The sequence below is a fragment of the Panulirus ornatus genome, chromosome 3 (genome assembly GCF_036320965.1).
Source record: "Panulirus ornatus isolate Po-2019 chromosome 3, ASM3632096v1, whole genome shotgun sequence".
Classification (NCBI taxonomy): domain Eukaryota; kingdom Metazoa; phylum Arthropoda; class Malacostraca; order Decapoda; family Palinuridae; genus Panulirus; species Panulirus ornatus.
The window spans coordinates 66,390,329-66,403,167 of NC_092226.1; the positions used below are offsets into that span (position 1 = coordinate 66,390,329).

At 44.7% G+C, this 12,839-nt stretch overlaps 1 protein-coding gene across 2 annotated transcripts in view; it reads right to left on the reverse strand.

Annotated features, from left to right (window-relative positions):
- Positions 1-11,852, reverse strand: part of LOC139763041 (uncharacterized) — a 28,585-nt gene extending 16,733 nt beyond the window's left edge. Inside the window, exons 1-2 of one of the 2 annotated variants that reach the window (XM_071688587.1) lie at positions 9,110-11,852; positions 261-468 (exon numbers count right to left, since the gene is read on the reverse strand). In XM_071688587.1, the coding sequence (XP_071544688.1) occupies positions 261-468; positions 9,110-11,410 (2,509 nt within the window). In that variant the 5' untranslated portion in view covers positions 11,411-11,852. The remainder of the gene's footprint in view (positions 1-260; positions 469-9,109) is intronic. The other variant, XM_071688597.1, reaches the window with a different exon arrangement.
- Positions 11,853-12,839: the final 987 nt, after the last annotated feature.

The window sequence follows — 12,839 nt, forward strand, 5'->3', positions numbered from 1 at the left end:
CCCATCCAAACCACTCCATGATCAACCAAACATTTCTGAAATGTGTCAGCCTTACAAGCCTAGAAACTTGAAACTGAATAAAGTAGGTAATTATGCTATGCTAGGTGTCAGAAACTATTTCTACAGTAACAAAGCAGCAGAAATCTGGAAGAAGTGAAATCAATATATCTTTGAGAAATACAGACAGTAAAACAATACCTTAATTCAGAGAAGTGACCATAAATAAATCTAGTTTCCCAAACATACATCAATGCACTCACCTGCAATATCCCAAAGCTGAAGCCGAATGACTGTGTTGTTATCCCAGTTTAGAACTTTAAGGGCAAAGTCAACCCCAATGGTGGCCCTGTAGTGCTGGCTGAAGAATTGGTGGACATACCGCTTGATAATTGAGGTCTTGCCTGTACCCAGTTCTCCAATCACCAAAATTTTGTACAGATGCTCACGCTTGTCTGTGCTTGCAATGGTCTACAATAAGAATAATAAAATCAGCAACAACAGGATGGAAGTACAGGTGTTGAATATTCATGCAGAACAATAGCGTGCTCAGTTTTGATTCAAACAGTTCTTAACAAATTCCTTCCTTTACTATCATTCTTAAACTCTCAATACAGAAAATACATCTTGTATATTTTCACTATAAGTCCTTCCAATCAAGAGAAGAGGGTTTTAACAGTTAAAGGATTGTCTTTATCATCAAACATCAACCCTAACACTTTCAACCACACATGAAAAATAATACGGACAAATGGTAGTGTACCAAATTTTATCAAAAAATTACCAACTTATCTTTATAAAGGAAGTACAGCTGTGAATCCTTAAATGGACCTCTATAAGCAACAAATTGTGAAGCATATTATTTGCATTTTCTGAAACTAAAGAATGCAATGTCTATAAACAGAGACATGATTTAATAAGAGATGAAGTTCTTTCATGTTCAGTTCTTATGAAAGGAAAAACCTTGAAAATCACTGTACTATAGAACCACCACAAATTGGTACACAAACTGAAAAATATATAATTTACCTTCAGTATCTTATACTAAAATTATTCTTTCCATACCAAGATAATTAGTGCCAACACTTTCATTTTTGACACACATATCAAGGTAAGGTAAATCCAGAGTCCCACAAAATCCAACACTTGTGAGATACTGAAACCCAGTGAAATATCCAGCATTTTAAATACTATGTAATTACCTACTTCCACCAATTTGTATAATGTACAAAAGCTAATCAAAGAACCTAATTACAAAAAGCAAGTGATACTGCATTAACCCCTTGATATGTCCCCAAAGCACTGAACATTTTGTTTTTACATTGGAGGCTCCAGCCAAGGACAAAACCTCACATCAAGGATGGGCCTTAATTGAAATATGGAGAGATTAATGAAAGGCAAAACAAAGAGACAAAAGAAAGTATTTATAAATATGGAAGAAAGTGAAAACCCTGTCTTTTAAAATGAGAGGGTAAGGAGTTCCAAAGCTTTGAGGTGTAGGGAAAGAAACAGTTATCAGCCTACCAATGAATTGCCAACAGCCACACGGTAATCATGAGATGCAACAGCTTGCCGAATATTGTGTGGTCTAACTAGTGGGGGTACACAAGCAGCCAGCTCACAGGAGCAAACACCAAAGTAATACCAATAAAAGAGGGAAAAAAACCAGCATTGCAGCATAGGGCAAGCAGGTCAAGTTTTAGTCAGCCTGGGAGAGTTTATAAGTCAGATCACTTTCAACCCATTTTTGTCAAGTAAGGATGCTGAGCTAGAACCAGCAGTACTCCATACAAGTATGGATCAATCCTTTTTATAAATGGAACAACTGCTCAGAAGAAGAGAAATTTCGACATCCAAACAGGACTGCCAGCTTCTTAGAGGGAGACTCAGCTATTTTCATAATGTGCAGTTTCCAAGAAAGATTAGACATTACAGTAATATCGAGTGTGTTCATTAAGACAAAAGGTGGAACTACAGAACCGTAGAGGGAGAGAGGAAAGTTGAGAGGAATTTTAGATAAAGAGATGGGTAGAAATTGGGTAGACAAAATCTGGTTAAGTTTAATAAACTTAACCAGATTTTGTCTAACTCACTAAGATATCCTGCCCAAGCCTGAGTTTACTGAGAAAGTTGCATCAAGGCAAGGTGCAGATCAAGTAAGAGATGAAGGAGCAGAACTGAATAATGTGGAGAAATGCAGTGTTATGGCACTGGCATATGAGTGCACTTACATATTTAAGGAAGAAAGGAAATCATCGATAGAAAGGAGAAAAATTGTAAGAGACAGGAAAGAACCTTGAAGGACACTGCTGTTGATGAAGAAAGAGGGAGAAGCTGACCCATCAACAACCCCAGAGACAGGTTGGCCAGAGACGAAGCTAGATTTGGGGAGCAAAGCGAGGGAGAGAAACCAAAAGTGGGGCGCATAGGGATGAGACCCCAATGCCACACCCTGTCAGAGGCTTTGGGTATATCAAGAACAACTACATAGGATTCCCTAAAACTTTTCAGGGATGATGACCAAACATTATTAAGACATAAGACAGGAAAGCATATCATCATGTGGATCTCACCTTATGGAAGCACTGCTGGCAATACGAGAGGAGACTGAATTTCAAGATGTCTAAGGATATGGGAGATTAGGAGGGATTCAATGATTTTGGAAATGTTAAGACAACAGGGCAATAATTAAAGGGGTCAGAATGGTCACCTTTAACAGAAACAAACAGATGAGCAAGCACAGGTGCAAGTTCAGAGGCACACTTTCTGTACACAGGGATAGATGCCATTAGGACCGTAAGCTCTGCTTGTCTTCATCGAAAGAAACACTTCCTTAGGTACAAAAACTCCAATGCCTTCATCAAGCATTTCCTGACGTTCCAGTGCCTGAGCCAAATTCAATGATCCTCCAAGCACATCAGCACAAATTCATATTCTTGGTGAAATCCAAAACCTGCCTCCTGTCTTGCCTATGTCATCAACCTCATCACAACAAGATGACATTACTGATTACCACCTTTATTCTCAAATGGGGTAAGATGCCACCCCCAGTATCTCAACTAAGTACTAATCATTTATCACTTACTTAGTCTAGAAATACAAATTTGGTACTGGAAACAAACATGTTTTGGTAAATACAATACATGATTACTATCACAATGCTGTTTCAGTTTCACAAACTTATCTGCTGGATCACCAATCAGGTTCCCTTTGCAAAAAAAGGCATCCAAAACATGAAGAATTCTGAAATCCAAAACCTGTGAAGTTCTAAGGTTTCTGCTTCTGAGGTGTTTTCCAACAGAAGCAGAGGGGATCGACATAACATAAACCTCAATGCTGGCTGGGTGCTTGTTCCCAACCAGTTCATAAGCCAAATAACTCATTTCTACAGCCTGGATTCTTGACCTCTGTGACTCATTCCTTGTTCATGTTTTGGCTGCACAGGTCAGGGTAAGGAGGGTTATGCTGTCCCTTAATCCTTTCTTCACTTTTGTACTTACATCTCTGCCCTTCATGATTCTATTTAGAGATCTAGTAACTCTTATATCCTGTACTGCTCCCTCCCTCATCTTTCCTTCTGTATCACCAAACTTACTCAAGATAGCTCCCAAATACTTAAATTATGTTATCTCTTCCAGTTTTTCACTCCCATATCTATAAGAAAGTTCAGCAGACTTTCTTCTCTCACTCTACAAGGCATTGCAAAATCTATATTTTCACTGTTTTCTTTCGAACACCATTACTTTACTTTTTCTTGCATCTACCTTCAGACACCTATGCTTACATACATCATAAAACAAAAAACCTATTGCAACTCCTCTTCATTCTCAGCAAACAATAGTGTAATCCACAAAAAGGCTTGTCACTAGCCACCATACCTTACCATCACACTCTAGGCCTATCATGCTAGGATATAAATAACATGAAGTTTCCAAAGCATCTATAATTAATTCTACTTAAGAAATTGAACTGTCCACTATAACACTCTTGAACTTGCAGAAATTTCTGATTCTTTACCCTCACTTCTTGCCCTAAGATCAGAAATACCCTAAGATCAGAATAGAATATGGTTGTCTCTGAAGCCAGGAACAGATATATTAGCATTATTGATCAAATAATTCAAATTACGATAATATGAATTTCCTATCACATAAGCCTCTTAGAGAATAGTAAAACTGATATCTTAACCAAATTTGCTCCTGACAGAGAAGCTACTGAAAACAAGTGGGCTGTCAGTTAAAGGTCTTAAAATTGCAATATGGATTGAACAAACAGATTAGTTAAAATAGGTACTGATAAATCCATTTTCCATCAGAATGAAAAGTCTAAACTAAATTTTGTATTGTACATGGATAAAAGTAACAAAATCAACAGACTAAAGGATATCATTACTATAAAAATCCTAGCCCATATGCACCTTTAACCTATCTGAAATCCTTGATTATAAGCACCTTTGGTATTTTGACCTATCTGAAGGTGTCAATAATACTTCATACTTTGACTTACTTTCCCATCCTTCCTTGCCCTAGTACTTCTCTATGTCTCATGAACTCATCTTTTCTTAAATTCAGACCTATGAGGCAAAAGCAACCTTCTTCCTACATCTCTTTCTAAATTTCACTTATTTCCCAATTTCATAATGTCAAAACATGACATAATTATAATTCTTATTATCATTATTGCCATCATTGGGCCCCTTCATAGAATAACAAAGGGTACTGGTGTACATATGGCAGTGAAGAAAGGATTAAGAGACAGCATAGTCTCCCCAACCCTGACTTATGTAGTTGAAACATGGACATGGGATGAGTCACAGAGGTCATGAATCCAGGCTGTGGAAATGATTTATTTGAGAAGAGCATGTGGTATGACAAGATGGATTGAAGAAAATAATGAAGAGGTGCATGAGAAATAGGTATGGCAGGGAATGCAAAGGGGCAGTAGAGTGGGTGAAGCATAATAGGGTAATACTCTGAAGTGGTTTGGGCACAGGATAGAATGTAAGATGGAAAGTTTATGAGAAGTGTATGATAAACGATTAAACAGGTTGGTGTGAGACAAAGACCACCTGTGACATGGACTAACAGAGTGGAAGAGTACTGGATGGAATGGTGTATGCAAGGGAGTTACATAAGTACAGGGATTAGTGGACATTATTTAGCCATAGCCATCCTCTTGATTAAGAGTTCCCAGCAAGGAAAGGCTGGACCCCTTCAGAGTGGGATGTTCTTTGATGAGATTGTAATCTAATGATAAACCCTTGCTAAAGGTAACTTTTCACAGTGTAACCAAAAGCAGGCAGAAGCTGTTAATGCCAAACACCCAACCCCTCAGTACCAATATCTCTTCTCTATCCTGGAAAGCCTATATAATGAACATGACAAATTCTTCTCAATGGCTGGGACTGCTGTACTGCAACCATTAGTATCATTACTTTTTTTTTTTATTGTGAGCAGCTATTCTGTGTCTACAGGGGTTTGATTCACTGCAGTAAGAAAGAATTAATGTCTGCATCTCAAGGGTAACTCTTCCTCTATTTCTCTCTTACCCAGAGTGGAATCAAAAGCCTGCTGCCTTCTCCAACAATCTCTTCTCTCACCATCCCACTGTGTCTGCTGTGATGCTGCTACTCTAACCCCATTCAAAAACTAAAATTTCTGCCACTGTTCTTGTGGGATGTCTGCATGCATTCCTATCACATGTCTGACAGTTATGTTCTGTGTGAAGACCTGGCATACAAGGACTGACCACTGTTATTCTTCCTTCTTTCCTTGATCTGCATTTGTGGAATTCTCCTCCCTCTTTTATGAGTTAGGTCCTAAAGGACCCAAGGGCCGACAGTAGATTTTATTCTTATGATGTATTCTATATTTCTTTCAAAAGAGATTACCGTGATTAAAGTATGTTTCTGCATGTGACATGCTGGTTACTGTAAAAAGTGGTTTCTAGTCATATGGCTGCTATATGCGAATACTACACTCCCAGTATACAGAATTTCTCTTCCAACATGCAACTTATCAAATCAATGTATAATCAGCATTTGCTTTCTTCACTTAGCTTAACCATTTATACACAAGCTCTTCTTTGCATTTCTTTTTTTTTTTTCTAACTATTTGCGTGCTACGGGAAAAGTGTTTTCACACATTTGTTGCCTCACCTCATAACCTTCTATATATACGTATGATGTCTTTACTCCTACGTATGCATATGCACAAGCACAAACCCTAACCTAAGCCAGGTTCCCAATTATCGACAAGCGTCGTGGGGAGAATGAACACTTGGGTTGGGTGTGGGCCCACTACCACGCCCAGGATTCAAACCCTAAGGGATCCGATCCCCGGCTGGTCCGTGCTGCTACGGCACGGACCTCTGTGGTGTAATGATTACTATTTGCGTTTTCGAGAAGGGAGTTAAGGGACTTCAACCTGGGAGTTGTACATTTATGCTGCTCCGCCTCGTAAGCGACGAACAGGTGGGTGGCCTGTGGACCGGCTGTCGCAATCAAGATTCGAACTCATACGGGTTAGATCCCAGGTAGCCTGTGCATGCGTGGCGTGACGGTCATAAACGCTAACGGAAACATGGAGGTCAAATAATATATATTCCTTCATTTCTGAAAGTCTGGAGTCAGGGTATACAACTGTGTGTGGTTGCTACTTGTCTGCGTCTTTGACATCCTCAAAAATAGCTATTCGTAGCAAATACGACATTCGACAACCATGCAGACCGCCACCATTAACTCATTACATCCGCAGCAACTAGGTCGATACACAAAAGGACCACCTTTGTGCAGCCACGACCACCCTCTTTGGAAGTCCTGGCAACGGGCCTGGGAACTGAACAGTCTGGTGAGTGTTTCCATATCCATATCCACTTGAACGAGAGAAGAGAAAGTGCACACCTACTGACTGAAACTAAATCAGTACACATCTCTAAACAACCACGGAAATGCGTGCATGTTCAAAGTAAATAATTCTGTAAAACGAAGTATATTTTCATTAACAACTATTACAGAAATTATGTACTGAGACCCACTCCCACAATTCTTCAACTTTACTCTTCATAAACAAAAGTATATCTTCAGTGTCCATCAGAAAATAAGGCAAAAATATCTAAGCCGTTATTATGAACTTGCACACGTTGTGGGGAGCGAGAATGAGAAATGGATGACCAAGAAAAGTTTGTGAAGACCTACAAATCCTTACAACTCCAACGCCTTCCTCCGCCTCTAGTGTGTAAATGCTCCCCTCACTGACAACAGGTTTACAGCTAACAAGCTATGCTCAGTACCTGCTCTCTCAGCAAATAGAGCTATAATGAGGTGTATATGAAGGTAGCACAAGCCTGTAGTAACTAGCCTCCTGGGGTCACCCTATACGATGTAGTCTTTACGTAGTCCGGTGGAACTCACTCCCCCTTCCCCAACACCCGTCTGGCCGCTCCTTGTAAACACATCCTCGTAATGCTCACACTCTTGAGTGTTGGGAGTATAATCCATACAGCAAAGCTGATCCCTTGATGATGTTTTACGCTGTAGAAAAGGCACCACCTGAATTTATACTGTAAGGTCAATCACCATCTGGACATGAACAAGTTTAACGAATATCCGAAATTCGGTCAATTTTACAGAAAATTTATCCGTAAGCGTGAGGGGGGGAAAGGCGGCTACTGGCAACTGATACTCGCGGGGCTCATTCATAAACCTGTAATGCCTATCGTCGTAAACATTACGTCATTCCCTCGTGCATCACGTTAAAGAAATACTTGTCACATCCCATCTTCGTGGATTACGGCATGTTTAGGGCTGACTCGCCTCTCGCCTCATGTCAGTTCTCGTTGCTCCCTCAAAACAATCTTTGTCTCATGCTTCTCCAGACACCCTAACACGCCCACTCAAGGAAACCAAACGGCGCAGCACACACGGCGTGATCACTATCTGTGTATTACTGGGAAAGAGTTTTTCACTCATGTTACCTTGTCTCTTAATGTTGACTATAATGTTCCACGTCTTTACTCCTCTGTATAAACACACATACACAAACACTCATTCGCTTATGCCAAGAGCCCATTCACTCGACTAGTCCCCAGGGAAGGATGTACAGCTGGGTGGACTGTGGACGGGCTGCCGTGACCAGGACTCAAACCTGGGCGGGTTTAATCCCAGTCAGCCAGTGTATGCGTGACGGTCCGTAACTCTTACTGATACACCATGGAGGTCCGCGTGTGTGTGTGTGTGTGTGGAGGCGGAAGTTCACATTATTCCTTACAAGTTAACCAAACAACAGAATATATATTATCTGCAACAATTTACCAAAATGTGTGTATCTAAAAAGAAACAAGAGGTGCGTTAAGTATGAAATTAGTCGCTAAGCGTTATCCTGTGAAATGCACAGCATTCATACTCAAAAGATCATTTATAATAATCAATAACACTATTCTACTACTACTAATATTAATAACAATAATAATAATGATGATAATAATAATACTAATAATACTAATAATGTGTGCGTTAAAATAAGCGCCCATTTCAGCTTTACCATACACGAATCAAAAATATATACTGCATTATCAACCATGATCACTGAAAAACTAGCATTGCATGGAACAACAGAAATGTAATCCATTACCAACTTAATATCTTTGAATTTACACTTTATGTACATACAATACAATCCACAAATCCAAAATATAAATACATGCATCATAATAACAACTTGAAGGTAATACGCATGCGCACAAAGAATTTCCCGGGCAATAGCAGGAGGAAGGAAAGCGTTTGAGGGATGATGAGGAAGCATTTACCACGATAACCCAACATGACATTACGCTACCCACGCCAGGGATCGAACAGTAGGATTCTTCACTACTTAGGCAGGGGGAAGGCATTAGCTGAGACCTACACCACCTAGGCCGGAGATACGCAACAGCAGGGACCCGTATACGCCATCCTGGACTGGGGCTGGCAATAGCAAGGACCTACGCCACCCTGACAGGGACGACCAACAGCTTAGACCTACGCCATCCTGACCAAGGACGGGTAATAGCAGGGATCTAGGCCACCCTGACAACAGCTGGGACCTACGTTCCCAGGTCACGAGTACCGTCATACCCAGGAGCCGTTCGTCTGTTCGGACGAGTCCAGCAGTGGCTCGCTTTCCCCTTCAGACCGGTCGCCCTCGGGAGTTTCACGCGTGTCTCGCCCATGGCCCTCGGGGCTGGACGAAGGAGTGGCCCTCAACGGGGCCGCCGCCACCTTCGCTGCCGGAGTGGCGTGCACGCCGCCCTCAGAGGCCTGCTGGCTGCACTCAGCGTCGTCCTCCGGCGGCGTGATGGTTAGAGGTGGCGGCTTGTGGCGGGGCGCGACTCCCACCACGCCCCGCTCCACGGACGACGCCTTAGTGACGGGGACTGAGACATTTTCAAGGGAGAGGCGCTTGGGAAGGACGGGGGTTGGGGACCGTGACCTGGTAGAGGTACTGCAAGTAGGGCTGGCCGTCTCTGCCCTGGCGGGCGGCACCGGGGACGGCGAGGCTGCAGTCACAGGCGCGGCAGAAGCCAGAGACCTGACGCGCTTGACTGTCACTGCCGGCGAGGACGACTGCCTAACTTTAGGGGATTCTTTTTGTTTAGAAACAACAGTGACTGTCGTCCTCCGCTTGGAGGTTACCTCTGTTGTCGTCGGTTTGCCGCTGGAGGAAACTGTCGTCGTCTTTCTCGTCTCTACTGTGGCCGTTGTTTCTTCCGGGGTCGTCTTCCCATCAACAGAGTCCTTCCCAGGCGCAGGCACATACGCCTTGGGGATGGCCTCACCTGCTGACTTAACTTGCGGTGCTTCTGCATTTACGGTAAAATTCTTGACAAACTGGACATTGGAAATGTAGGAACGGAATGAAGGGCTCTGGGAAGCGGTGGATCTTGGGGTCGAGTCCTCTGTGCTGGCTGGCCCAGCGGCTGCGGTCAGCGAGTCGCTATCATCTTTCCCACCATCCCCCTTCTCATCCGTCGTGACTCCTGATGAATCTGATGCTGCTGCCGCGTTCCCGCTGACAATCGAGTCATCAGTTGTAACAGAAGACGACAGCGATGCGTTGCTCATAATGGAAGATTTCGATGCAGATTCGACTTTATGCTTCTTGTCCTTGCGCATGAGCAAACTCCCAAATTTGCTTTTCTCTTTTTTCTTCTCTTCCTTTTCTTCTGTTTCTTTAGGAGCATCTTCAGTCTTGCCACTCTTGGCGAGGACTGGTGACGGGGTCTTGCTGCTCGTTGCTGAGCCTTTGGGAGACGAGCCTTTGGGCGATGCCGAGCCATTTAATCGCTCATGAGTGGCCTGGTGGCTGTCCAGAAGCGTTCCACTTTCCCCCGACTTCTTACCGCCCTGAAACACATCCATTATCTCACTCTTCAACAAGGCCGGGCTGTTGGGAGCACTCAGGTCCGAGTCAAACATGAGATCCTGATCCCCATCAAGGGTGGCCCCTGAACTTATGGAGGCAACGTCGCCCTCTGCCTTCTTCTGTTGCCGCAGTTTCCTGCCAGTCTTACGGCTTTTGCGGAACGAGGACATGAGTCCCTTTTTCTTCTTATCGACTTCCTCATTCTGCTTGGGCGAGGCAGATCCAGCCACTGCACTCATGCTGGCACTGTTGACTGATCTGTTACTGATCAAAGACAAGCGGGGCGACCGACGGCCGCAGAAGCTGTTACTGATGGGTTGCGAGGTGAGGGCTAGACTAGGTATGGGAGAGGTCTGGAGCAGTCCTTCTTTACCCGGATGATACCCGGCTGGGGAGAGGTCAGGGCAGCTGGTGTACTCCCAAGACAACTCGCTGTCTCGTCGCACTCCCGAGTGCTCTGGGTGACCAGGTTGAAAAGACAGACTACTGCGGTGCCTGAAAGTGTTTGGGCTGCCTTCCCTGATCGACCCGTCCAAGCTCAAGAATGAAGAGCGACTTGAGGCGATAGGCGTATGGATGGACGGGGCAGAGTCGTATAAAGTACTCTCACTGTGAAATTCAGAGTTCAAGAGGGAAGCGACACTATCACTCACTCCCGTGGGACGGTACGACTGCACTGAATAAAACGAACCGGTGTCACTGTCCAGCGTATCACTAACATCAGACTCGTCTCCCGAGTCCTTCAGACTGTCACTGAAACTGTTGTGTGGATGCGCCGGGTCTCCAGCACCAGCACTACTATGTTTGCGGCCGTTCAAGCTATCAGTGAGACTCTGGCTGCTCTCCTCCTCCAGGCTATCGTAGTAAGACTCTAACAAGTCCGCACCAACAGCCCTCAGTGACTCCCGGGTCGGGTCTGCTGGAGTAGGAGTCTGCCACGCACCAGCACTGCCACTGTCCGCTGCAACAGTCGAAGGTTCCTTGGGCGTGTGGCCAGGGTTGGTGGCGCTCATTACTCTCCGTCAGTGACTGTCACAGCGGTGAACTGGGGCCTTCCCTGGCGCGTGCTGGGCCAACATTACCAGAACGGCGCCGTCCCTCACGACAACTCAAAGATTTGCGTTATTCATATTAGTCTCCAAGAGCCTTGACCCCACATTGCGGCCACGATCAGGGCGTCTGGTGACGACCGAACCATCCCCAGGAGAGGGGGTCGTGCGCACACTGATGCCGAGCCAGGCCGCCCGCGACACGCGCCGCACCTCACACAAGAGCTGGTCAGTCCATCACAAGTCACGTTATGTCACAAACGTCTTCTTGTGCCGCTCAGATCATTAGTCCACCTCGGTATTCACTTGTCACTCTGAATTCTTCTGATAGTAAACTAGGCGTTTTTTTTTTTCTCTCCCTCCTGCTAAGACGGCGCAAGAATGGCAGAGATCACGACGGACGTGAGACTCTAAGAGGGAATGTGGCCGTCCTGACACGAACGGCAGACGGTGGTGGTGGTGGTGGTGTGAGGGAGGGGTAGGCAGCAGGCCGGGTGGTGGTGGCGGCGGTCGGGCTTCACGCTCACCGACACACGTACACAAACGCCCACACACAAACGTTCACTTACATAAACATGCCTCCTCACTGACACCCATACACACACACACACATAACAATCCATCTCACACATGACTTCAATAAGCATATCGGTCGCTGTTGCCGGCCTGACATCCCTGTATTCCGACGTTACTGTACGTTATGTTGTTGCATACACTGCCTATCAACAGCATCACACGTCAAACAAATTACGAAAAATAATTTGGCGTTACTGCATGGTATTCCTCATATCTGATTGTCAATATCTCTGGTGGGGACTCAAAGCTCTCAGATGTGGTCTACATTGATTCTCAGTTCACCCCCATCACTGAGATTATGAGAGAAACGTAAATATGAGTAAGATACAACTCCGTGCTCTGGTAGTATGCCTCACAGACACACACACACACACACACTAACACAACCTTACGTCTCAATTCATTGTCACAGCCGCACTTCTCTACCCTGGCCGACCCTCCAATGAAGGACTGGACGTGACGGAAGCTGTCCCATGGAGGACATATTATCAATAATATTACCATCGAGGAACGACCCTTGCTGGTACGCCTTCCTGGCATTTCTGACCATGCGAGGGTCAGGTTAAACGTCGAGAGGCCAGGCCATCATACCCAAGGGTCGTACCGTCGCGCTTAAGGGTCGTACCGTCGCGCTCAAGGGTCGTACTGTCGTGCTCGAGGGTGGTGCAGCGGTATTCAGTACGTCAACCCTACCTCACGCTCCGGATGACATCATCCCCCCACCCCCACCCAGTATACCCGATAACCCGTCCGGCCCCCCACACACAAGACCTCCTCCCCCGCTCGCTCCTCCCTTCAACAACACCACTTGTGCGCG